Source organism: Cnephaeus nilssonii (assembly GCF_951640355.1).
Source record: "Cnephaeus nilssonii genome assembly, chromosome: 11".
Lineage (NCBI taxonomy): Eukaryota > Metazoa > Chordata > Mammalia > Chiroptera > Vespertilionidae > Cnephaeus > Cnephaeus nilssonii.
In genome coordinates this window covers 79,777,907-79,805,499 of record NC_137082.1, presented here as the reverse complement: position 1 = coordinate 79,805,499, position 27,593 = coordinate 79,777,907, and the positions used below count along the sequence as shown (strand labels likewise).

General features: G+C 39.3%; 1 protein-coding gene across 5 annotated transcripts in view; it reads left to right on the top strand.

Annotated features, from left to right (window-relative positions):
• The window catches only part of SYT4 (synaptotagmin 4), a 276,953-nt gene extending 250,466 nt beyond the window's left edge, over nucleotides 1–26,487 (top strand). For 3 of the 5 annotated variants that reach the window (XM_079784843.1, XM_079784842.1, XM_079784844.1), the window contains 3 exons: nucleotides 18,367–19,181; nucleotides 20,881–21,001; nucleotides 22,145–26,487. In XM_079784843.1, the coding sequence (XP_079640969.1) occupies nucleotides 18,367–19,181; nucleotides 20,881–21,001; nucleotides 22,145–22,452 (1,244 nt within the window). In that variant the 3' untranslated portion in view covers nucleotides 22,453–26,487. Of the gene's footprint in view, nucleotides 1–11,880; nucleotides 15,456–18,366; nucleotides 19,182–20,880; nucleotides 21,002–22,144 lie in introns of those variants that run through there. The other 2 variants (XM_079784841.1, XR_013814225.1) reach the window with 2 other exon arrangements.
• The last annotated feature ends 1,106 nt before the right edge of the window (nucleotides 26,488–27,593 follow it).

The window sequence follows — 27,593 nt, the reverse complement described above, 5'->3', positions numbered from 1 at the left end:
GAGGCCACCCAAAAAGAACCTGTTTGTAGCACATAAGAATTCATCCTTTTCTTTTGCATCTTTTTTAGAACAATACAATTAGAATGTATTCCTAGCAGCAAGGACCTGGCTCAATTTGTCATTTTTCTATAATCAAAATTACCACCTATGTGGGTGACCTTTTGAACAAATTTGCCCTCTGAAGCTATGTCATTGGTCTTGACTTTTCCTAATTCCTGTTTGAATAAATGAATATTTAATGAATTGCTGCAGCCACAATTATCTATAGTTCAGGGACAAGGTATAAAGAAAAGAGTATGGTGATCTGTGATGCTTTTAACCTCTTCAAGGAAATTGGATTAAGTCTGTGGATAGGATGAAGAACCCCTGCATCTTTCCTCATAAAATCACAGTCTGATCAAACCCCCTGCAGCTGGCAGAGGTCACATACAAGAATCTGCCCCCCCCCCCAACCTTAGTCACTGAGAGTAAGGCAGACACCAGCCCATGTCCCCAACCCACTCAACACTCTGCACTGTCTCTGGGAGTGTCCTGTCTACCTCGGCAGCCCCTGCTGTGCCCTTGTTCTTCTCTTTCCTAGACACCAGCTCAGCAGAGGCTACTTCTGTTATTGAACCTCAGCAGGAGCAGTTGAGGCCTATGTGCCACTATCCATCTTTGGAGGTGAATCATACTGCTCACCTGAGCAGGACCCAGGTCTGGCTTCTGAGATGCTGTGTGTCCATCACCCTTGTGGACTAGGCAAATAGTGTTTTAGAGGCTCTTTTAATGTTTGAACTCTTTATTTAAAATAAATCTTATATATTGCACTGAATAAAGTTTCCTTCTTCACTGAAGTCTCCCCCCGCCCCCCACAAAAAAAAAAGAAGAGATATTTTATGGAAATCTAAAGTGAAAAATAGATAAAAAGTACCTACTATGCCAAATAGATAAAGTATATAAAATTTCGGTTTGAGTGCTCAGATTTTCCTTGCTTAGCTATTATCCTTGCAAATGTCACCTGAGTCATCACCATGGGCACCCATGGCTTTGTGGCTTGTGGTCTGAATCCACTGGACCAGGTCAGAGATGTGGGCTGGGGCCTTGATTTCCTCCCACTCTCTGAAAATTCTCAGGCACTCTTCCTGCTTCCTCAAGTCTCCTTTCAGACTCTGACTGATGCCAATCCCCAATAACTTGCGTATGGCTTTTGGGCTCCTCCATGCTACTCTTCCCATGAGACTAGGCTCCATTGTTGGGCCCATTGTGAATGGACAAATGACTCAGAACTCTGATGCAGCTTCAAACTTCCTATTTATACACATTTTTTCGGCCTCATTAGACTGTAAAGTTGACTGCTGTTGTTTGCTTTTACTTGATCCTCCCGCTTAGACTCCATTTAAGGACATATCAGCGGCAAAAGAACACAAGTCAATACAGGGTGTCCCAAAACATGTATACACACTTTAACAGCTGATAGTTCAATTGATGTTTCTTTCTTTTCTGCTAGACTAAGCTTTGAACAAAGGAAATTCATCCTAAAGTGCTACTGGAAGTTTGAAAAGGCAGTTGAAGTACAAACACTTCCTTTATAAGTATTCAAAGTGTGTATACATTTTTGGGGGACACCCTTGATATGTGAAGGCAGACATATACAAATTAGGCATACCAGTCAGAGATTTGAGACCTCAGCCTATCACCCTCCCAAAGCCTTCATCCTCTATTCCAGCTGCATTTTGACTTTGGTATCTGCCCTGACCCACAATTTCTTCCAGAAGTTCCTTAGGCACCTTCACCCGGGAGGCTGTTAAACACTCAGTCACTGGCTGATGAAGTAGGTGTTTGCATGGCAGAATCCTCTCTTAACTACATTCTTCTCAGTGAGATGGAATAGCAAGTCCTATTTTACACAGTATGTCCGTTGAAAAGGGGACCTTGTGGCAAACTGTGGAGCTCTGGTCTAGGTGGTCCTAGATGAAGCTAGTTGATGCTGGAGGTGAGTGCCCTGGAGGCTGGGCTGCCTTAGCACCCAGCATAGCCACCCCGAGTGATGGAGGGATTAAGATATTTGTGCACATAAATCAGTTCTGCCCAGTGAGCACAACAGAGAACATGTGTTGAGTTAAACAATAAGAACAAGAGGAAAGAGGACTCAGCTCTGGGGCCTTAGTACATATTTCCATATGGGGTGTCAGTAGTTGTGCTGAGGGAACAAAGGTTTACAAAGGTGAAATGACAATGGTGGGTCCCTTTAAGAGGAGGCAGGGTAATTCCCTCTATCCTCATTTCACTACTTTTATATGTTTCACTAGCTAGAAGAAGGTTGTCTCCCTAAGCCATACATCAACATACACACACAGGCTCATACACGTGCGTGTGCACATGCACCTGTTCTTGTCTGAATAAAATATGAACCTAATTAGTTAATATTTGGCATTTCCTATGGTTTTATGTTAAGCATTGCTTTTTGTTCTGAATGTCTGACCTTGAGGTTCAACTTCTTTAACATCATTCTTATTATTATTCATGAGATGCGTACATACAGGGTGAGGAATTCTTACTGAAAAATTTTGTTGAGATCTGCTTATGGTGACCAAATGCAGTTGACCACCCCATAGTTCCGATTGTTTTATTTTAGCCAGAGAACAATGCCTATTAATACTGTGGGGTTCAAAGGGGCAGAAATTCCAGTAGTTGGGATATAGAAAGAAAACCAATTTTCTTATCTGGGGAACACCATCAATGATGCATTATTTTAGAAGCAAGAGTGAATGAAAGGGAATCAGCCACAGAACCATTTCTACCACCAGATGGTGTTTGTCTGCTTCTGTGTACTAATTGCTATCAATAATTAAACGCAGGTCTCTGATTCATATGCACAGAGGCAGTGATTCTTAAATTAAACATTTTGGAATCATTATAGGACATTTTATAGGTTCAGCTAAACACAGCACTCTGGCTGATTATGATTAAACATACTGATACTAAATTACATATTGATCCCATAAATATCAATGCACACAGAGAAACAATGAGAACACATGTAACTAGAAGGAGCATTTTAATTTGAGATGATAATGGAGACAGTTTTGAATGGAACATCATGCAAAGGTTTGGATTCTCTTGGTTGTCTTTCATCACGTAAGAAATAGATTTTATTTTTCCTTTCATAATATTAAACATTCATTAGAAAATATATTTAATTTTATGGCATACATAACCTGCCTAAAGAGACTCAAATATTTTGAAAGTAAAAAGCAATAATTTGTGTTTTCTTGACATATTCTTAGAACTGTAAACATAACATAACTTATAATTGTTTCCACTTCTGTGAACGTTTATCAGTGAAAGAGATAGCAGAATAGTATTGCATTCACCAGATATAGAAACTTTAAAAGTTATTTTGAGAAGGATATAGCATTGGATGCTTAAAAACATACTGGTTCAGCCGAAACCGGTTTGGCTCAATGGATAGAGCGTTGGTCTGCGGACTGAAAGGTCCCAGGTTCAATTCCGGTCAAGGGCATGTACATTGGCTGCGGGCACATCCCTGGTAGGGGGTGTGCAGGAGGCAGCTGGTCGATGATTCTCTCTCATCGATGTTTCTAGCTCTCTATCCCTCTCCCTTCCTCTCTGTAAAAAATCAATAAAATATATTTTAAAAAATAAAAAAACATACTGGTTCAAACTGAATACTATATGTGATCTTGTATTAAAACTCTTAACTAGATTATTTGTGTCCCCTCCAAGATTTCAAATAGAAGGTACAAAGATCTCTGAAGTCTTACAGCTCTAAAATGAGATGATTCTATTTTCATATTAAAAATGCACTGCTATTTGAGAGGAAGCTGCATTAGTGCAAATGAGAGCTGAGATTGCTCATAGAAGCCAGAAGTTATGCTTGATGATTCACTCATTTCCAGGCATTTCGTCTGCAGACCCTTTGACTGATGCAGATACTTTACAGTGCAACCTCTGCCTCAATCAAAGCCATCAGATGATGCAGCATGTCTAAGGAACTATCAGTTATGACTCATGTATTCAACTGAGCTTGAGGAGACAATAAACAATGAAAATACTAATATGAGAAGAAGGGTGCTGTTTTTTTTTTAAATTTCTTTATTGATTAAGGTATCACATATTTGTCCTCATGCCCCCATTCCCATCCCACACCCCTCCCCACACATGCCCCCACCCCCCTGTTGTCCCCAACCGCTGGTTTAGGCGCATATGCTTGCACACAAGTCCTTTGGTTGATCTCTCCCCTTTACCCCCACCCTCCCCTACCCTCCCTCTGAGGCCCGACAGTCTGATCCGTGCTTCCTTGTTTCTGGGTCTGTTCTTGTTCATCAGTCTATGTTGTTCATTATTTCCACTAGATGAGTGAGATCATGTGCTATTAGAAATACACTTATAAGAACCGAAAATGAGACAAGCAATAATGGTTATGGTGACAGGAAATGAATCAGTCTGTAGTGAGTTTCTTTCTGGGCCAACAGTTCTTTTGAGACCCAATTACAATGTCCAACAGTTCCTTATGTGTACATGTCAGCACTGACATTACAGTTCTGGATGGTGGAGAAATGGTGGTAATGCAGGTCCGACTCTCTCTGGTTTGGTCCTGGGCAACCTGCAGTGATGCACAGCTGCTAACTGCTAGTATGGGAAGACCAAGTCAGCGTCTTCCATCTCTGGACTGCTTCTCTTCTGTCTTCATGGCTGGAGTAGTCCTGTCGATTCCTCTCTGTTGCTGGAATCCACATGGTCTCGGAGTTGTTTTCTGAAAATATATAAACATATTCTCGACCAAAAGTTAATAAAGGAATATTTTCTATAAATTTGACTTGGGATCCTATTTCATTTTTTGCCCAAATGATTTTCCTCTGGCTTGTTTTGACACCTTGTGTGTTTTTCATGGGTGTCTTGCTTTTAGCCTTACAATTAATTTTCTAAAGTATTAATTTTCCAGATGTAATTTACTTACAGGTTATTTTTCCTTACATGATATTCTTCTACTATACCCTCCTTTTTTTATTTAAATGTTAGGAGGCTTTTGAAAATTTTATAATGCAGTCTTGATGGCTTTTACATTTTAATTTTTTGCTCTATAGTATTACTGTTTTAGGTTCATTACATGGTGCACAATTTTATCATGAGATGAAGTACCAATAAAAATTTTAGTTAACACTTTAGGAACACCTTTTTGTCCAGTACAATTAATTTTTCTAGAATATTCGCTTGTTTCAACTAGCCAATTTAAATTTGCCTGAAAACTTGACTACTATTTTACTGTCAAATTTGTTACTCTAACAACAATCTTATTTTACCCTGTAAGCGCTGTTCTTTATAAAAATAGATAAATGAAGCAATGCTCTTGTTGATAAATGGTTAACTTTGAAAAATACTGTGCCCTGGTTATAGAATGGTGACAGAAGGTGACTTGACTTTGGGTTATGAACACACAATACAATATACAGGTGATGTATTATAGAATTGTACACCTGTAACCTATATAATTTTATTAACTAAGTCACCCCAATAAATTCAATAACTTTTTTAAAAGAGAAAGCTTTGGGAATTTATGATATCAGTATCTAGATAATCCTTTTGTCTTCAAGGGTTTCCAAACACTTGGCAGTAAATATTCAATGTCACAATTGATTCATTTCTGTTCTTCTCTATCATTTGGGTTTGAAACCATAGTGCTTATGCCAGATTAGAGAAGAGTTCAACAGCAGAGAACAAGGCCCTTGGTTTCAACAAGGTCAAAGGATTAACAAAAATGTATTCAGTGCAAACACTGCCCAATTTGCTCAGTTTTATCAGTGTGGCCTTGGGGGCTTATCAATTCCATCAACATCTCTGAGACAGAGTCTCTCGGGGTATGTTGATAAAGGTAGGTATGCAACAAAAAAAAAAAAAAGAAAAGAAAACTACTCTTCAAGCTATGTCTAAATATCCTCATCTATAAAATAGATTTATTAATATTCTCATGAAAATATTAAATGTGTTAAATAGAAAGGCTTGTCAATTAATGGAATGTTATTAATTTCATGTTGTAACCAGCTCTGAGTGTTGTATTTTATCTCCATTCAATTTCATTTAGAGATGAAACCTTGTGCTTGCTAACCTCAGTGGCCTCTTCAGACTCTTCCTACCAAACAGTTATAATGACATTGCTTGGGTTTTGTGGTTTGCAAACTTTCACTAATGTACAGGAAATGATGTCATTTTAGGTCAGAGTTTTCAACCTTTTTCATCTTATGGCACACATAAAATAATTACTAAAATTCTGAGCACACCAAAAAAAAAATATTTTCTGCCAATCTAACGAAAAAATAGGTATAATTTTGATTGATTTATAAATAATCCTATATAATAAAACCCTAATGTGCAAATAGACCGAATGGCGGAAAGACCAGTCACTATGACATGCACTGACCACCAGGGGGCAGATGCTCAACACAGGAGCTGTCCCCTGATAGTCAATGCGCTTCCACACGGGGAGTGCCACTCAGCCAGAAGCTGGGCTCAGGGCTGGTGAGTGCAGAAGCGGTGGCGGAGCCTCTCCCGCCTCTGTGCAGTGCGAAGGACCCCTCGGGGGATGTCTGACTGCCACCACTGGAAGTCAGACATCCGCTGAGGGATTCTGGACTGTGAGAGGGCACAGGACAGGCTGAGGGACCCCCCCCCCCACTCAGTGCATGAATGTCATGCACTGGGCCTCTAGTTCTATATAATAAAGAGTTAATATACAAATGGTCGTCACACCCTCATGTCATCATGCCATCACCCCATCACACTGTAACTGCTTAGACACTCAACACTGGGGAGAGAGGAAAGGGGACCAGTCATGCTGTGGCCTGGGAGAGCTGCTGCCTACTCCATGGTCCTGGGTGCCAGTGGCTGGGACTGCGGCCTAGGAGACAGATAAACCACCCGCCTCGCGGTCCAGGGTGCCAGCGGCTGCGCCTGCACCTCACCCCACCCCAAGAGAGGGACAATCTGCATGTCCCACAGTCCCCGCAGTCTTGGGTGCCAGCAGCTGCACCTGTGGCCCAGGTAAGGGACAAGCGGCCTGCCCCACAGTCCCGGGTGCCAGCGGCTGGGGCTGCAGCCCAGGAGAGGGACAAGCCGCCTGCCCCATGGTCACGGGTGCCAGTGGCTGGGCCTATGCCAGTGCCCTGGCCTGGGAGAGGGACAATCTGCACACCCCACGGTCCCTGTGGTCCCAGGCACCAGCAGCTGCTTCTGCACCTGTGGCCTGGGAGAGGGTCAAGCCGCCCACCCCATGGTCCCGGGTGCCAGCGCCTGCGGCTGTGGCCCAGGAGAGGGACAAGCTTCCTGCCCCGCAGTCCAAGGCACCTGCGGCTGAGGCCCGGGTGAAGCTGCCAACCCACAGTCCCCTGAGGCTGCAGCCAGCCCAGGCGAAGCCGGCCCAGGTCCTGGGTGCCTGCGGCCAGCCGAAGGAAGGAATTCTGGGTCCCAGGTGTGGGGTGAGGCAGAGGCGGTTAGGGTGATCAGGCCAGCAGGGGAGTAGTTAGGGGCAATCAGGCAGGCAGGCAGAGGTGGTTATGGGGCGATCAGGCAGGCAGGCAGAGGAGTTAGGGGCAATCAGGCAGGCAGGCAGGCATGTGAGCGGTTAGGAGCCAGCAGTCCCAGATTGCGAGAGGCAGTTGGACATCCCCCAAGGGGTCCCAGATTGGAGAGCGTGCAGGCTGGGCTGAGGGACAACCCCCCCCCCCCCCCCCCGGTGCATGAATTTTGTGCTCCAGACCTCTAGTTATATATATAAAAGGCTAAGTGACCGACTGTATGTCCATCTGACTGCACGACCAACTGACCAGCAGGTACATATGATGGGCACTGGCAATTTAAAAATAAACATTGACTCGCGCATGCGCAATACATATAAAGTTGTTGCTGGTGCCAATTGCAAGCAAGTTTTAATTTTATAATACTATATTATATATACTATTTTGACATGTAATTTTTTGCAGTAACATAATTACTGCACAAATATTTCTTCTAATTAATTTCCTTTCAATGTGCACGAATCTGTGCACTGGGCCACTAGCAATAATAATAATAACCTACCCTTTTTGCTCCAAAATGACTTTCTAAAAAACCAGGTGCTTGTACTTGTGTATAAGGATTTCTGGTACCAAGAATTAACAAATCAGATATAACCTTAATATGCAACACGGACAATAAGATGCAACTCTTTTATATGACCTATTTATTTATGGCTTAAATTAGGACATTTTCACCAGACAACCATTGTAATTTTGGCTGTTGTCATCTTTTTATTTGACAATCTAAGGGAAAAATAGTTCAGGGTTCCTGACTAAATAGTCATGTTTTAAAAACTCTTGGGGTACAGCAATTGAAAATTACTGTTTTAGGTAGGTAAACTCATCTCAGATAATTATATTAGGGTTCAACATACACTGAGTGGCCAGATTATTATGATCTCTGAACGCATAATAATATGGCCACTCAGTGTATATCCTATATAATAAAAGGCTAATATGCAAATTGCCCCCTCGACCAGGAGTTCAACCAGCAGGCAGGCTGGCCAACCACCCATGTCCCCTCCCCCAGGCCAGGCTGGCCAGACCTCACCCATGCATGAATTCATACACCTACATATACACACACACTGAGTGGCCAGATTATTATGCATTCAGAGATCATAATAATCTGGCCACTCAGTGTAAATGAGGGATCATTTTAGACCTGTGGTCGGCAAACTGTGGATCTTTGGCCCCTTGAGTGTGGCTCTTCCACAAAATACCACGGCCTGGGCGAGTCTATTTTGAAGAAGTGGCATTAGAAGAAGTTTAAGTTTAAAAAATTTGGCTCTCAAAAGAAATTTCAATCGTTGTACTGTTGATATTTGGCTCTGTTGACTAATGAGTTTGCCGACCACTGTTTTAGACTATTTGCTCAGGGTTTTGAAGTAACCAATACAATTGGTTTAAGATTGTTAATAGGTTTGTTATTAGATTTTTGATATATTGATCTATAATCTATGTTATGAGTTATAAAAATACACATTGAATTACAAAATAATAAATTAAGCCCAGCTGGCTTGGCTCAGTGGTTGAGCATCAACCTATGAACCAAGAGGTCTTGGTTCAATTCCCAGTCAGGGCACATGCCCTGGTTGGGGGCTTAATCTCCAATGTGGGGTGTGCAGGAGACAGTCAATCAATGATTCTCTTTCACCATTAATGTTTCTATCTCTCTCTCCCTCTCTTCCTCTCTGAACTCCATACAAATATATTAATTTTTTTAAACAGCAGGAATAGACAAGAAACAAAGTAGTTTCTACATGTTATAGAGGTCATATGTGGTATGCAAGTACTATGTATATTAAGTAAGTGATATGGAAAAATAAGAAGAGAGAATATATTTATTTTTTAACACTGTGCTTCAGAGAGAAACCCCAATAACTGTTGACACTATGTAAACTAAAGCAAACATCCCAACACAAGAGGTGATACTAAGATGATATAAAGATTGAACCATTGTAGCTAAATCTACAGAGACCTAAAAAGAGAAAATGCAGTTCATGGTCCACACACAGATAGAAAGAATCACATTATACTTGTAAGCAGCTGTCCAGGCAGATGAGGAAACATTGTTTATAAGCTCACAAAGTCCACTGGAAATGTAGAAGTAGCCAAAATGCAAGGCTGCATGTAGCTGGCATGTTGTGATGCAGATACACACGTACAGATGGGCTCTGAAAAGAGAGAATTCTCATCAATTGCCTTTCCCAGATCTGAGTGTATTTTTGAGTGGATGAGAATGTTATTGACTTTTGAGTCTCTACATGAGGGCTCCCTTATCTGTACCTTGATATTAGTGCCAAGTCCGGCTGATAAAGAGCCCATAATAAGGGAACACTTTGGATATTGATCCTAAAACATCCCTAGAAGTCACAAGGAAATGTGGCTCAAAGGATTTGGGCAATGCTTCCCACAGTATGCCCTTTAATCAGTTAAGAATTTTATCCTGAAAAGACTCAATTCCTTGGCATCTCTACAGTAAAGGGAGTCACTCCAACAGGTACTTTAGTAATTGTACAGTATGCTTCAAACCTGGTGACATTTAGTCAGGGCCAAGTACAGAAGACATTATACATTTTAAGCAGCATGAGATATTTAAAAAATATATTTTTATTGATTTCAGAGAGGTAGGGTGAGGGAGAGAGAGAGAGAGATATATCAATGATGACAGATAATCATTGATCAGCTGCCTCCTGCACGCCCCACACTGGGGATCAAGATCACAACCTGGGCATGTGCCCTGACCTGGAATCGAACCATGACTTCCTGGTTCATAAGTCGACACTCAACCACTGAGCCACGCTGGCCAGACAAGATTTTTTTTTAACCTATTCTTGGGTAAAGGTGCTTAATTTGTGTCTGGGAATTTATTATCTGCTATATGTTCTTAGGTTTTAGTTTTGACTCCAGAGTTACTGAAAGGTGTATAAAAGCAGCAAAGAAAAATTGCTTCCATCTTTGCCTTCCTGAATGAACCCTTGTTTTTAAGATTCACCTGAGTTGTTTGTTTTTTTTCCAGTTTTTGAGGGACTTCAAAATGTCCAGACATAGAGAAAAAGTATATCCACTGAACATAGAGAAAAGTTAGCTGTATTAGTATTTCCTTTCCTCTTCCCTTCCTTTCTCTTCCCTTCCTTTCTCTTCCCTTCCTTTCCCTTCCCTTCCCTTCCTTCCTTCCTTTCTTGGACTATGCTATATTTTGAATATTAGCATCTGTTTACTCTTAGATGTTTTGATGACAGTTCACAATTTTCTAGAACTTCAGTAGAACTAATCAGAAAGTCTGGAGCCATGACTGCATATCAAATTTTCCAGTCATTTTTCTTCCCTTACATGCATCTGCCTTAATATTTATCCTAACTTGGTTATATTAGTGACAGTGGGAAGGGCACCAGGTGTTAGACCCCAGGGGGCTAGATGGGACTTGGGTTCAGCAACCTCAATACATGAGTTCTTGCTAGGAAAGATTTTAGAGCTAAAACTCAAATTATAAAAGAACATTTATTTAGAAAGTCACAGAGATAGAAGAAGTAATTAATAGAAGAAATGGTCTGAGAGAACAAGTTATAGAGGCAAAGGAAGGATCCTTGGAGTTTGGGAGTGAGGAAGGTAAAGGTAAGGCACCTGGGGGGAGGAGCTGGGGGAACGTGAAGGGAAAGGCACAGGTGTGCTTCAGATCCTAGGTAGGGAGAGCACACTGGGTCATCTGTGCTAAGGGTTTTAAAAGTGAAGATTTAGAGGATATCGAAAGGGGTGTTCTCAATAGAATATTCAGCAGCTTTCCAGGTGTGTCCTTTCAGGGTTTAGGTCTCCACTGAAGAATTGGTCTCCACTGATTGGTCAGTGTCAGGGCAGGGGGTCATTATTCAATGTGGCTGGTATGGAGGTCAGCCTTTCTGCCATCTACAACAAATCTACAGTTGTGAAGAAAAGGGCTGTAAGGACAGAGGGTGATAGCTGTGGGTTAGTGCTTGGTAGAAATTACCAGGTAAAAGAAATATGAAAGTAATTATGACCTACTAGAGGCCCAGTGCACAAAATTCGTGCACAGAAGGGGGTGTGTCCCTCAGCCCGGCCTGCACTCTCTCCAATCTGGGACCCCTCGGTGGATGTCCGCCTGCTGTTTTAAGCCCAGGAATGGGCCTAAACCGGCAGTCGGATATCCCTCTCACAACCCAGGACCACTGGCTCCTAACTGCTCGCCTGCCTGCCTGTCTGATTGCCCCTAACCACTTCTGCCTGCCAGCCTGATCGCCCCCTAACTGCTCCCCTGCCAGCCTGATTGACGCCTAACTGCTTCCCTGCCAGCCTGATCAACCCCACAATTGCCCTTCCCTGCAGGCCTGATCGCCTCCAACTGCCCTCCCCTGCCGCCCTGATCACCAACAACTGCCTTCCCCTGCTGTGACCCACCTCCTCCATCGGGTCCTGCATCCGCTGTGTGCCCGGCCATCTTGTGACAACATTTGGGCATGATGTGTGAGGGCATGAAGACTACCTAGGCTATTATTAGCATAGATTAAGCCCCCCCCCCCCCCACCCCGCTACTTTTGAGGAAAGGGCTGCATATTTCCTCTGTAGTCTTTAAGCTCCATGAGAGGAAGGCTCATTTTTGTCATCTTGGCCAGTTGATATCTCCTATTTACCAAAAATCTAGGAGATAGTACATATTTAGTAAGTATGTGTTAAAAGAAAGAAAAAAGGTAAGGAAGGAAGACCATAAGCTTTTTTAGATTTGGCTTAATTATTTTTTTTTACTCATGAGCCATTAAAGCCTAATTTATATTGGCACATAGTAAATGCTGAGTATGTTGAAGAAAATCAAATGTGGAATGGTGCATATGGAAGGGATTTCTGTGGTACCAATTGTGAAAGCATTTGTCTTGCAGGGTTTTGACTTGGGTGTGCTTGTAATACAAATCAACTCCATTAACACTAGAGCCAGCATTCTTAATAGAATGATATGGAACATTAAAACAATTATCCATTATCCATTATCAGATACTTTATTCTACTCCACCCACATACCAGTAAAATACCTTTGTATTACTAAGCTAGGCATTGATAAAGAATACTGAAGCTCATTACAACATTTTCAAAACCTTTCAAAATTTTCTTTTGCCTAACAGAAAGTTCTAAATACACCCACCAATATTTTTAAGGGAATAAAGACAATACAAATTAAATATATATAACTAATAAAATATATAAACTGCAAATCAAACTATATATTAAATTAAAAAAAATAAGTAAAGTGGAGAAAAACAATCATATCATGAGTCATCAATTTAACTGAATTCTCCTTAAAGTCAAATTGAATTCAAGTGTTCTGTTCATTGTTTCTCAATATATATAAACATTTGCAATCAGAATAAAAAATAAAGTAGGGTAAGTGCTGAACTATTTCAGCAGTCAAAGAATAATTTTGAAGTAAACACTGTGACTTGTACAGAACAGACTGTTTCTCAGGACAGGAACTTGTTGGAGGCAGTGTGTTTTGGGTGGCAAAAAGGTGGTTACCTAGCAACAACCCCTCCTCCCAAGTCTCTGCTGCCAGAGTGGTATTGCTCACGTCAGCAAATTGATTACGTGTTTGCTGGATCCTAAAAGAACAATGTAACAATGTGGTCGGGTGTGAATCTCAATCATAAGAAACTTACAGGATTTTTTACTGTGTTGGATCAGCTTCCCACTCCTCAGCTGGTGCTGCTAGAAGCTCTTCTAAAGAGAATGGATACTGAATAATATGCTATTCGCCAAATGAAAATGGGGAAAACCTCTGGCATTTTAATTAATAACATTTATTTTCAGTTCGCTTTTAAAGCAAGCAAGGAAACAGTTAGCACATCCACAATAGCATTAGCTCTGGGCAAGAGGTAATCTTATCACCAGGTGTCCTAAGAAATGAGATAGCCCAGGGTGGGGCAGGGTTTTGTGAAAACAGAGTTTAAGCAATCTAGACAGGTTTTACATGGCAGCATTTTACCACTTGAAGGTAAAATAATGAGATACTAATTTATATGGAACATACACATGAGGTATTTATGTTTACAACAAATGAGTTTAACCATATGTTAGCAATAACTTGGCTAGAAAACACACGTATTAGTAAACCTCACACTGTGTATTTTGTCTACCTGTGATATGCACCACAAACAAATGTCCCTCTCTTTCATCTCATGGGTGTTTATTCCTAGGACCATCCCACCAGGTGCAGGCTTAACTGAGGAACAAGCAATCTGAATGAAGTGAAAGATAAGGCCACAAATCACCGATTCTGCCAATGGAAAATTAAATACAGTAAATTAGTCTGTGTGTTTTCATAGAGTGAAGATACAAGGTTTAAAAAAAATCTGGTAGAAAAATGTTAAAATGCCAAGTATGTGGGAGCCATAGAAGGGAAAGAAAACCCTGGTTTGTAAAATTTTCCATGATGCAAAAGGCTGCAGCCAGTTTCTCCCCAGATACAGTCCTGACGCTCAGAGTGGCAGCTCACCAATGTGCAGGAACCTCTCTCTCACTTGTGCAGTAGCTTTCTGAGACTCACCCAGTGCCCTCCTCCCCCATCCCAGCACAAGCTGAATCTCATTTGCTCACTGAGCTCCACAGCAAAAGAATTCTTTGCGGAGCAATAATTGGTAGATGGTGTAACAGCCTTAATTCTCTCCTTTGAAAAATAGCTAAACATTTGTTTTAAAAAACACACACGCAATCTCCAGATTAAAATTAATCAGAATATGACACCATATTTTCCCCAGTTCCTCAACCCCAGGAAGATCATCAGTTCAGAAAAAAAAAATAATAATAAGGTTTTTCTTTCAAAATAACCCATAGTTATCAATGTCATCTTAGATTTTTGTCTGATCTTGTAACTGTTTTTGCACAACCCTATTGGAAGCCAAGGTGTCTTTTTTTTTTTTTTACCAGAAATGTTATTCCAGAAGCAGTCTTGTTATATGCAAAAGTCATAACTGAGAGTGAGTCTCAATACAGAAGGGGTTATACCCATATACCCATCTGCTCCTACGTACTCTAACTGGTCAAATGTCAGATGTTACAGGGAAGAGAGCTGACAGACAGCTAGAGCAACAGCATCAGCAAAATGTTTAGACTAATAATTTATTAGAAAATGAGTGATTATAATGGACAAACTGTTACCTTATTTCAAATAGATCAATGTGCAATGAGTTGTTTTCTAACATAGGAATACCAAAGAAAAATTTAGAAAACAAGAAAATATATTCTCACATTTTGCCACGGGTTATTTGATGCAGAAATTTCTCTTACTCTTCCCTTAAAATGCCTCTGTGAATCACATTATTTTAAAAAACTCAGTCACATTTTTAGGGGTCTCGATGATCCAAAGGTTTTATATTAGGAGCTGACAGGGATGAGTTTCAGGGCTCATCTCCATGTGCCTCTGAGTCACCCCCACAGAACAGCAAAGCTAATGTCCAGTCGTCCAACAGTTAAAATAATCGATGAGTGTGTGTGTTGAATCCTCAGGAGAGAAGGGAAGAAGGAAGAAAAAAAAATGAGAGAGGAGAGGCTTGGAGGGAGGAGGCGAGGGGGGCAGGTGCTGATTTCAACCCTGTAGCGTCAGGATTGCGTCAATTCGGGTTTCAGCCACGTCTGGAGTCTCAGAGACCAGCTTCTCAGAAGAACCTAAACAGGAACAGGGGCGGCAAATCACTGAGCGAGGGCGAGTGGACCTCCCTCTCTGCCTCCTCCCCGTTCCGGGCACAGGTCCCCCGGCGCCGCTCTGTTGTTTTCAGCACTCGGGAAAGCCTGCTCCTCGATTCAGGCAAGCGAACCGAGCTAGAGAGTTTCCCGTTCAGCACCTCGGACAGAGCACGCAGCAAAAAATGGCTCCGATCGCTACCAGCAGGGAAGAATTTGGTAAGCAAGTTAGTCAACTTAGAACTGCGGTTGTTCTTTGAATACTCTGGGTGGGCTGTGTTTTTGTCCCCCCCCCCCAACCCCAGCGGGATGTTGCATATATATTTACTTGGTAGCACATCTGAAAGGAAAAGGAGAACAATAAACTGGTAATCCTGGCTTATCTCGGTTGTTTCTCCTTTCCTTAGCATCTTGCTCCTTAAAATTGCCTTCTGCTGGGGCTCTTTTACATCCAGGAAGTTCCTGAAACGTTCAAGGAGCTCTGGAAATTGCAGCACGCGCTAGGGGGGAAGGAAAGGGAGTCTGTTTGCTTGTTGGTTTCATGAATTCTATAAGTGATTTTTATTTATAGGTAAATTTAGGGGAAGCCAAATGTCCGGTGATTACATAAGGGTTTGATCTTGGCATACGTAACACAACTTTATATATTGGGGGTTTGGGGATGTGTATTTATTACAGGGTGCACCATGAGGATGTTTTCCTTGATATGTTTTTCTTGTATTCTTGAAATATGTTGCTAGTGAAAGAGACAGAATCCTATGATGCTAGATAGAAGTAAAAGGATATTTGGCACAAAGTAGCTGAGCCCAGTTCCTTTCACAGGTGAGCTAATGGCAGCTCAGAGGGATGAGGGGAGTGTTGCAGGTCAGTTAGCTAAAAGCTACTGGGAACTAGAATTAGTACTCCTTTTTTTTTCAGTTCAATTTTCCTTTTCCTATGCCAAATTTTGGCACCATTGCTCTCTTTTCTTTTAATAAATAAAATGAGATGTGGTTCTTTAAATTAAAAAAAATAATAAAACCTATCTTTAGGTCCCATTACATTCCAAAGACAAGAGATCAGAGTTTTACTTACTTTACAAGTATTCAAAAGCACAAGAAATTTTATAAAAGTTTGTGAATAGGGAATGATATCTAAAAATACATGGTAATCGTTATTAAACTGAGGGAAATGACTGAGATTTTTGCAATCAAAAGCTTAAGACCTTATCAGTAGAAAATACACAGGGAGTAAGTGAGTCTTTCCATGTTCTACTGAATATTCTGCCATTTGACATAAGGATTGAATAGAGAGAATTTCTGATACTAATTCAGAAATGAGTTTCTTTCACAGCCTTACCTTTGGGTGATTGGGTTTATATTGTTGTGATGTTTATTCCCAATTTCTGATTTGAAAGTCAGAAATTTTCTAACACTGAGGCATCAGTCTACTAAAAAAACAAATCATTTTCTATGGCTTTTATTGTTCCTCTTGCTTTAGTTCATGACTTTGCTTTTGCTCCCTGGCCTTGTTTTATTAGAGAGTCCAGGAGTGGATATTTTTTTTTCCCACAAAGACTTGAATAGAAGGAAGAACTGAAAAGCTGATACGTACTAAGTTTAGCTGATTATCTCTCGCCTCATTCTTTTACTGTAGCATTTGCTGCTTTTTCTATTTGGGGAATTGAAAGGTTTATTTTTCATCTCTATGTGATTTAGTTTCTTGATATAATTGCACTACAGAATATTTTATTGTTGTTTTGTTTGCTTTTTTATCTTCCTAGACACTTCTGTCCTTATTTGTCATTTCTTAATGTTTTAGTGCTTAATGTATATTCTTTGAGCTTAGTTTTGTGATTATAAAGTAGATAGGCAGAAGATTTGAGGGAATGGGGAAGGGAACTAACAAAAGATTATTCTTTCAGGGGTTATTTAAACAAGACTTAACCCTTTCCTGACTGGGGCTTTTAACTTTATTCCTCAGTGTTTGGGAAGAAAATAAATAGATTGGAATGGAAATAAATGCACATATTATTACATTAGTTATATTCACATTTGCTATATTAAACATTGACTAATTGGAGCATTTTGTCCAGATGTAGCAATACTGATTTCTCACTACTTTTTTTAATGTTACTAATTATTTGTGGGAGAAATATGCTTACGTATGGAACATGATAAGCTTCATGCATAATCAATGTTACTAATGTCAGTGTAATTTAATGTGCCTGCATTCAAGGAAAGAATGCCAATTTCAATTTGATTACCATTTGCCATGTGAAAATATGCTAGGAAAAATCGGCTATGGATAAAATTGAACTCTATCTTATCTATACTCACTCTTCTCGTTATATTTTAAGGAATGATGTTTCATTTAGAACCATTTGGTTTTTACCTTATTTAGGTGTAATTAATTTGTACTTCAGATAATTCAGTGTTTGGGGAGTTTGGGGTTGATATACAAGGAGTTTGTAGTTTTATAAGTTATGTAATATTAATAGCCTGTTGTTCATCTTTTAAATTATTTTCCCCTAATATATGTACATTTCTTTTACCACTGTCCCATAATTTGGATGGACATTATTAGTGAGTCTGTGACAATGGCAGGTAATGTTTCACCACTTCTTAAAATTACCTGAATCACTGAGTTTCTAAATGTTTGGATCCTGGGTAAATAAAGAACTACTAAGAATTCAGATTCTCCCAGTATCTGAAGAATGTGCATTTAAAGTTCCATAGTCAGTAAGAATTGATGGTTCTAGAAAGCCTCAAAATGTCAATGAGAACCTAATACAATTTGTACCGACCCATCATGCTGTAGTTGACTCATCTGTAAAAACAAAGCTATGTCAGTATCATTTAGCATTCCCCAACACCTGACCCAGGCCCTGTCTCACCTTTTCATTTCCTTTATGAAAACTACTGAAACGAAGAAGTTGCTATCATACTGTGTGTTTTTTCTGTGTCACACAAAGGATGTGTTTATTCCTGGGGGTGATGTGGAATGTGTACATCACTCATACCCAGAACAGTTGGAAAGTAATTCAATCTGTGCTACTTACAGCAATTGCCAGCTCTAGGATGCTTTTATGTAGGCTCGTGTCTCCAGCTCTGCCCCTTTAATGTATATTATTGGTCATTTGATTTTTCAGATGAAATCCCCACAGTGGTGGGTATCTTCAGCGCATTTGGCCTGGTCTTCACAGTCTCTTTGTTTGCATGGATCTGCTGTCAGAGAAAATCATCCAAGTCTAACAAGACTCCTCCGTATAAGTTTGTGCATGTGCTAAAGGGGGTTGATATCTACCCTGAAAACCTAAGTAGCAAAAAGAAGTTTGGAGCTGATGACAAAAACGAAGTAAAGAATAAACTGGCTGTGCCAAAGAATTCATTGCATCTTGACCTGGAGAAGAGAGATCTCAATGGCAACTTTCCCAAAACAAACCTCAAAGGTGGCAGCCCTCCTGATTTGGAGAATGTGACCCCAAAGCTCCTTTCAGAAGGGGAAAAAGAGGGGGTTTCCCCCGATAGCTTAAAGTCCAGCACTTCCCTTAGCTCAGAAGAGAAACAAGAGAAGCTGGGAACCCTCTTCTTCTCCTTAGAGTACAACTTTGAGAAGAAAACATTTGTGGTCAATATCAAGGAAGCACGTGGCTTGCCAGCCATGGACGAGCAATCTATGACCTCTGACCCATACATCAAAATGACCATCCTTCCAGAGAAGAAGCATAAAGTGAAAACCAGAGTTCTGAGGAAGACCTTGGACCCAGCTTTTGATGAGACCTTCACCTTCTATGGGATCCCCTACACCCAGATCCAAGAGTTGGCCTTGCACTTCACAATTCTGAGTTTTGACAGGTTTTCAAGAGATGATATCATTGGAGAGGTCCTTATTCCTCTGGCAGGAATTGAATTGTCTGATGGAAAAATATTAATGAACAGAGAGATTATCAAGAGAAATGTTAGGGTAATTCATTTTTTTAGTTCTTAAAGTATTTATAAACAATCTTTTATGGAGGTTTTTTTGTATCTAGGGATTTTTATTAAGATAATAAAATTTTGTGCATATCAGCTTTACCATGTTTAATTTTTATTAGTCATAATCAAATCAGGATCAGGGGAATAGAGTAGATGAGGGAAAATTTAACTCATAACTGAATGCTTAAGGCATTTTAATGATATAAAACACATAGGCATCCTTTACGGATATTTAAATATCACTTATATAAATATTTTTAGTAATTTCTATCACAGGCAATTTGACTAAGATGCCACTTCAACTAAAATGCAGGAAAATATTTCTTATTCATGCTCAAGGTAACCAAGATGTTTCAAGGTCAGCATAATTGAATCTGAAATTTAAATTTAAAATTAAAATTAAATCAATTTCTCCTGAGGATTTGGAAGCTGTATTGACTTTTCATAGGATTGCTTTTCAAGGAGGAGACATCACATCATATTGAATTGTAAATGTTCATCTTTATGTTGTATGACAGCATACTCTGCCTGCAGAGTTGTACTACTTTGATTCTGGGGTTATCACAAAATGATAAGACACTAGTTAATCAAATTTAATCCTATTTTCACATTACATACAGAATACAAAACTCATTCTAATTGTGGTATTTTAGAATAACCTGTGTCTCTAAAGCATAATTTCACAAAATAACCTAAAGCTCATTTTGACCATATCCTTGCCATTGTCTCTTTGTTGAACTTAATGAAAGTCAAGGTCCAGAAACGTTAAGTAGCTTGAGACACCAGCTGTTTAGTGGCACAGTAGATCTGTGCCTGCCTCTTGTTCTTCTTGAAGTGTGTATTCACACAGCTACCCCATGCCAGCTTTGGGATAAATATATATATTGAAGTTTTAGGAGCTCTGGCCCAGCCATCATTCTTAGTTATAATCAAGCCCCAAGTTTACATTTTGCTACTTTCAGCTAAAACTGGTATCCTGAGTTCTTGGTAATCTTAAATAACATCTTTAAAGTACAGGTCAAACTTAAGTATTATGCAAAGAATGATCCTGTGGTACTGTCCACATATAAAGTATTAAAAATTGAGTTAAGCCTCTCCAATATTTAATTCACTCCTTAGATTAAATAAGGACTTTGGATGGGGGTTAGTGGCAGAGAATGTTAACTCCATCATCCCTCTGGACCCAGAGAGTGATGAAAGTCAGAATATATTTCATTTGGTCTGAATTCAAATTCCAATAATATCAATGTTAAAGAATTTAAAATAAAGTCAAATTTGACATGAGTCATTTTGCCCTATACAAATTGGTTCAAATGATAAGATAATACATTACTATTAATAACTTCAAAAAGTATAGATTTCATTTAAGAAGCAAAAGTAAAACATACCTCTGTGTAAGCTGTGCTCTAAATATTCTTTTAAACATTTTTAATAATGGGTGTGGCTAGCTCAATAACCATTTTAACATCCTGTAGTACATGAAGAGACCAGAAGATGGCAGACAGTTGTTTTCAAGAGGTGATGATATGGCAGAAAAGCTTGTTACTCTTGGATTCCTTAGTTTACTAAAATAAAAATAAGTAGAAAAGTTACACTTAAATAACAAGGCTATTATATTGATGTAAAATGTACACATTTCAAAACTAAAAAATAATAAACATGCTTATACCACATCTCTCTTTGTTTAGAAGTCTTCAGGACGGGGTGAGTTGCTGATCTCACTCTGCTATCAGTCCACCACCAACACTCTCACTGTGGTTGTTCTAAAAGCTCGACACTTGCCTAAATCCGATGTGTCTGGACTTTCAGGTAAGAATTCTTCTGAAAGACTCAGGCTCAATGTATAAGTGAGTAATACATTGGGCAAAATAGTTAATGAACATAATCATGATTTTGATTTACCTTTATATTCATAATCAAAAAAGACATGGTAGTTTTTCTGTTTATCATTTTATAGAATAATAATGTGAACCAATGCCATTAGCAAGAAGAAAACTACATAGTCCTAAGATCTAAGCCAAGAATGTATAGTGTAGGTAGGTGTCTGAATGGGGTTAAGCAGAAAGCAGTGATAAATGCAGAGATGAGAGGCCATGGCCAAAAATACAGTGATGGATGTAAAATAAAGATTTGGGAGAAAAGTTTTTAATTTTTGTATCTTAAATGAGCTTTCTACCTGTACACTTCTATTATTTTATTATGTTTCCTTTTAATTTCTTATATATCTGCTTTAAAAATTAGCGTTTTCATTTTTGTGACTAATTTAAGAAAACAACCTTGCTATATGGCATGATGAAAAAGAATATATGACCTGTGGGTTAAAATTATCTGAGTTGAAACCCTAACTCTTTCATTTGTTATTTATTTATTTATTTATTTATTTATTTATTTTTCCCATTGCCATTTATCCCTCTATGCCCTCTTCCACTTCCACCACCCTCCACCCCAGCAATCACCACACTATTATCCATGTCCATGATTAAAATAAAAAATTAAAGCCTAAAAAGGCATTGTCACTGTGAATTATAAATGCCTGTTCAACAGACAAAGCAACCCAAGCTCAACAAAGTAGAGAAACTTATCCAAAGTCATACAACTCAGTAAGATTAGATGTTCACTCATGTTTTTTTCTTTCTATCCCATTCTCTGTAATGAGTTATTAGTATTCAGAATGTGTCATCAGAACATTCTCTTTTCTTCCCCTTTATGTTATCTCTTCATCCTGACATTACAGTTTCTTCCTCATCCTTTGGTTTAGAACTGCTTTCTCTTATGTTGCACGTTCTTAGTTATGTTCAAAGTCAGATCTATGCGTATCTTTGCTCTATTCTGCCTCATTTTCGCTGTAATCACGTTTTGTTGGCATTCAGTCATCTCTGAGGGCATGGCTGTGTTGAGGCCAGCTCCCCAGACTGATCCTGTTCCTGTAATGTCTCTTCTTTCCCATTGCAGACCCCTACGTCAAAGTAAACCTGTACCATGCCAAAAAGAGAATCTCCAAAAAGAAGACTCATGTGAAGAAATGCACCCCCAATGCTGTGTTCAACGAACTGTTTGTCTTTGATATTCCTTGTGAGGGTCTTGAAGAGATCAGTGTTGAATTTCTGGTTTTGGATTCCGAACGGGGGTCCCGCAATGAGGTGATCGGGCGGCTGGTCCTGGAAGCGGCCGCCGAAGGGACTGGTGGAGAGCACTGGAAGGAGATCTGTGACTATCCAAGGAGACAGATCGCCAAGTGGCACATGCTCTGTGATGGTTAGCATCCTGGCCATGCATTGGGACTTAATGATTTTTACTAGGCAAGGGATGATTTTCTTTCTTTCAGATATATAATTGCAAGCTTGTGACAGCAAGCTTCCTTTTTTGTTGTTGTTGTTAGAAATGGATTGAATTAGCAGACCAGGAAATAACTGTAAATTATCATGATAAATTTCCCCTTTCCTAGAGACATTGGATAAATTTTCATAAGCTTATTTAGTCCCTCCTGCAGGTTACCAGGGATATAAATAAGAGTAGTCAAGCATTTTATGAATATAGCAGTACAGTTCCAGGTAATGGTGGGCTCTAGGAGGTCATGATCTCATTGGAGCATGTCACTGGGAGTCAATGGGATTGTTAAGATTTAGAAATGAAAAGTGTGTCTTCACTTATGAAAATTCATACTTTTTTTCAGGTGGGGAAATAATTTTTCTTTAGATCCAAAGATATTAAAGAAGTATTCTCTAATTTGTTTTTATTAATTGTGCATTGTGCAAATGGTGTCCTGCATAAAAAAATATATAGTCATTGCTCTTTGTTTTGTAATTATTTGATGCGATTTTATCCTAAGAGGAGTAACTTAGGTTTGTTTCAAAAGGACAGTGAGCAAACTGAGTAATCATTTTATCAAAGGGCTGAGTTGAGAACACTGTGGCTGAAATATGATTTTTCTCTCCCCCTAAGGTTATATGTGAGTCAAATGTTGTAAAATATAATCTCACATAAGGACCATCATGGCCTTGAATTATTCACTGCCTGTCACAAGTGTCAGTGTAGTCTAAGAAAGCCCTGTTTACCTTGTGAAGTTGTTGAATTAAGTAGTGGGTAAAGAAATGAACTTCAGGTAGAAATCCAGTTAGAAATGCAGTTTTCTTATAGGAACTATGCGTAGTATGTCAGTGTACATTCGAGGTGTGCCCTTGAACACAGAGAGGACATGGCTAACCAAGTCTTCATTGAGTTGTTCTGCAAAAAGGACTAACCTACTATTTGAAAACAAACAAACAAAAAAAGACTGAAGTTTTAACCATTGCCAGACAGAAAGCATTACTTAAACTAACAAACTGATATGATTAAAAAGCAGTATGCAGCAAGCCTAATATAATTTACATATGTTCACACAAAATATATTTAGGCTGTCAAATTAGCACAATAAAGTATGTTTCACTATCTTTTCTAGGCTAATTTGCCTTGAGCTGTTTTCTGTGGAACAGTTTATAGACAGAATTGTGTCTTACATTGTTTTCCAGTGCCAGGGCCCTGAAAATCATTAAAAATCAAGGGTATAGCACGGCCCTGTGACTATTTGGAAAGAATGAACTTGAGGTAATGTCACTATACGTGAATTTTTAGAGAAGTATGGGTGAAACTCGCTCGGGTAAGGTTGAATTATTAAATATGCAAGTTAGAAAATAAAGTCTACTGAAAATTTTACATTATGAGTCAGGTTTTGTGTCAGTACTTTAGCAGTTTTTGAGAATGTGTTTGATATCTCCGTGTTTGTAAATTCTATGACAATGCATTTTCAAAACAACTTCTACATGCTTTTTATGACTATGCCTAATGTAAAGAAAATGTTTTACATGTACAAAAATGGAAACTGACCTCTTTTTTTGTGCTTTAAGATGACTTTGGGATTGAAAAGACCATTCCCCCATCATTGTCTCCATCCCTCCACAAAGTCACCTCACAACCTCTTGGTCCACTCAACATTTTCCTGAAAGCAACATGAAATGAATTGTAGTTCGTGTGTGGTTTGGGGAAGTCAATGGCCTTTTTACGTATGTAGATTTGGTACATGGGCCATGGAATATAGTATATTTTAGAGCTTTGGAAAGTTGTCAGGAGTCAACCCTTAGATCCTTCACAGCCACCAGAAGTTAGTGGCGGTACCACATAAAGTATGACTGTTGAAGGAGGGTGTTATTTTTATTTTAAAGTAAAACAACAAAACCAACAACAAATACTTTTTAAAATTGCAACGAATAATTTGTAAATAGTTTTTAGTTATTAAAACTTAAAAGTGTTTTTGAGTGTGAAAAGTTGAGTAAAATAATTTGCAACTGCTTTTAAGTAAAGACAGAGGAAAAACAGAAAAGCAATTGAAACAGGCAGGGACATACATGATCCCATCATCTTCTGAAAGTTGTCCTGTTTTATAATGTATTACAATATTAATGTGAATATCTTGACTTCTGTTACAAATCCTGTACTGTATTAAACATGTAAATTAATTGTTTGTCTGATTAGCCAATCTCACCACCCTAATAGGGAGGTGTTCACGTTTGAAGAACTGTGTAACTCAGTAACTGACTTGTTCTGATGTTGTAACTCAATAGAAGTGATTTGGAAGGAAGCATGGTGTATGAGATGGTGTCTGTTCTTTCGTGCCAGCAATGTATGATGTTTGTAAGACCATGTTTGTAAGAGATTAATAAATTGCTGCTTTTGCCCAACCCATTTTCACTCAAATTTTCTGCTGATGAACTCTGTAATAAGCTTCTCTTATTTCTTTCTAAGTTCTCAAGTTTCCCTAATAGATCACCTAGCATAAATTAGGGAACATTGGTGATGCAGCACCAAGATCTTTCATGTATCTAATTTTATTTTCCTTAATCCTCATAACAATCATCTGGGGCAATTATCATTATTGCTGTTACACAGAAGCAAAACCTGAGACTCAAGGAGCTTAGGCAATGGACTCACATGCATATGCACATATATTCACAGTTTCCTGTTTATTAGATGATGCCCCTGATTATTAGATGATGTCCCTGTTTATTAGATGCCCATATACTATGTATGGGACATCTTTCCCTACCTGCACATAGGAAGAGATAGTCCTCATCCTTTTTACAGCTGAATAGTACTCCCTTACAGCATCATTTCCAAATGATCATTTATGGATATATTTGTTTTTATTCTTTTATTATAAGTAAGACCTCAATAAAAAAGAAATAATGTGTTTTATTGATTTTTACATTTCCCTAATAGCTAGGTTGCATATAGTAAATTTAATTAATATTTAGTTTAAGTCTGAGTCATTGTAAGTGTCAGATTGGAAGCAAATGTAAACATTATGAAAACCACTATTGTTCAGGAATAGTAGTAGGAAAAGGTTATTGCAAAGATATATAGGATTTTTTTGTCATTCTGATATACTTGGTCATATATGAGAAGCCATATCTCAATAGTCATAGACATCCCAAATTTTGTGGGATGAAATAGGTTGTGTGTGTGTGTGTGTGTGTGTGTGTTGTTTTGTTTTTATTTCAGAGAAGAAGGGAGAAGGAGAGAAAAATAGAAACATCAATGATGAGAGAGAATCATTGATTGGCTTCCTCCTGCCCACCCCACACTGGGGATCAAATCTAATCTGTTACCATTTGGAAGTTTGGGAAAGGGATGTAAGTAGCTGAAAAACAAAATTTAGACACTTTAATGTTCACTTTTATCCCATTTTTAAATGTACAGGAGCTCAACCAAGAGAGAAAATTAAAGAAAACTGTATGCAGGACCTTTTTTCCTGACTATTAAGCATAAAATACCATCAGAAAAATGCCTGACCTTTGTGTCATCTACTTTAAATTGACAACTCCCTCTTTGCAGTGAAGGTGAAAAGGCTAAATCTGTTATCAGTATGCTAGAAGCAAAGTGGAAACACAGTGGAATCCAATCCAGGGAACGGGAGGCTGCTTTTGGGGGAGAGTTGTTGTGATTTGAAATAACTTCCAAGAGATGAAAATGTTACCCATAACATGAGGTATTCCATATAGGCTTACAAGTCAACAGAGGGGGTTTAGGTCTGTGAGCTTAAAGCACCCCTCTCCTGGGAAAGATGGCTACGTTCCACTGCAACATCCTACAACCCTGAAATTCCTAAGAATAGCAACAAACACACAAGGCTGTCTTACAAAATCTCAAGATTTAATCAATATATAAGGAACAGCACTAGCTGGTGCTCAGTGGTTAGAGCTTTGGCGTGTGAACTGAAGGGTCGCAGGTTCAATTCCCAGTCAAGGGTGTGAACCTCAGTTGCAGGCTAGAAACTTGTCTTGAGTTGGGGTGTGCTGGGGAGACAACAAATTGATGTGTTTCTTTCATATCAATGTTTCTCTCCCCCACCCCCTTCCCTTCCATTTTCTCTGAAAATCAATGGAAAAATATCCTCAGGTGAAGATTAAAAAAAAAAAGAATATGAGGGACAGAATTGTTAGGATTTGCAGATATCAAAGAGATCTAATGAACCTAGCATCCTCATTCAGTAGATACCAGGACTTTGGTGACCTGCCTGGTAAAATAACAGTTTCACCAGTAGACCCTGCTGATATTATATACCACCTCACCAAGCTGCTGTTCTAGTTTTCTAGTACTTCACATACAGACTACCCAAATAACTTAATCATTGCCTCTCCCTATTATCAACAGAAAAAAACTTGTCTTGGTGGGTGGTTTAGTTTGATGTAGAGTCAGAGGCTTGGAAATGGATGCATTATTGAGGCTGAAGTCAGATCCCCTGGCCACAGGCAGAGCAATAAGGGCATTTGTTTCTTTGTAAAGGTAAGGGAGAAAGTAAGAGTTCCAGAAAATAATGTAGGAAAAAATAAAAACTGGAAAGGAAGAATCAGCTTTCACTCTCTAGTTATGTGAAAACTCATTTTGCTAGACCTATGTTTTCTCATCTCTAAGAAGCTATTACTAATTTTTTTTGCCCATTCAGTTAGAGGTGACAACTGATGTCACTCTCACAGTCATAATCTGTAGTCTCCCTCAAATGCTTCTGGTCCCAGCATTCTGGGTTACTCTTCCATTCTCCATCCCCAACCCCACACAGTCTTCCATTTCTGAGAGTTCCCTTATGCAGACAGATGCGCTGTTTATATATATATATATTTGATTTTTTACAGAGAGAAAGGGAGATGGAGAGAGAGCTAGAAACAACGATGAGAGAGAAACATTGATCAGCTGCCTCCTGCACACCCCCCACTGGGTATGTGCCCGCAACCAAGGTACATGCCCCTGACCAGAATTGAACCTGGGACCCTTGAGTCCGCAGGCCGACGCTCTATCCACCGAGCTAAACCAGCTAGGGCCAGATGTGCTGTTTTTAACCTGGCCATTTTCCTCCACTCAGCAGTCAGCT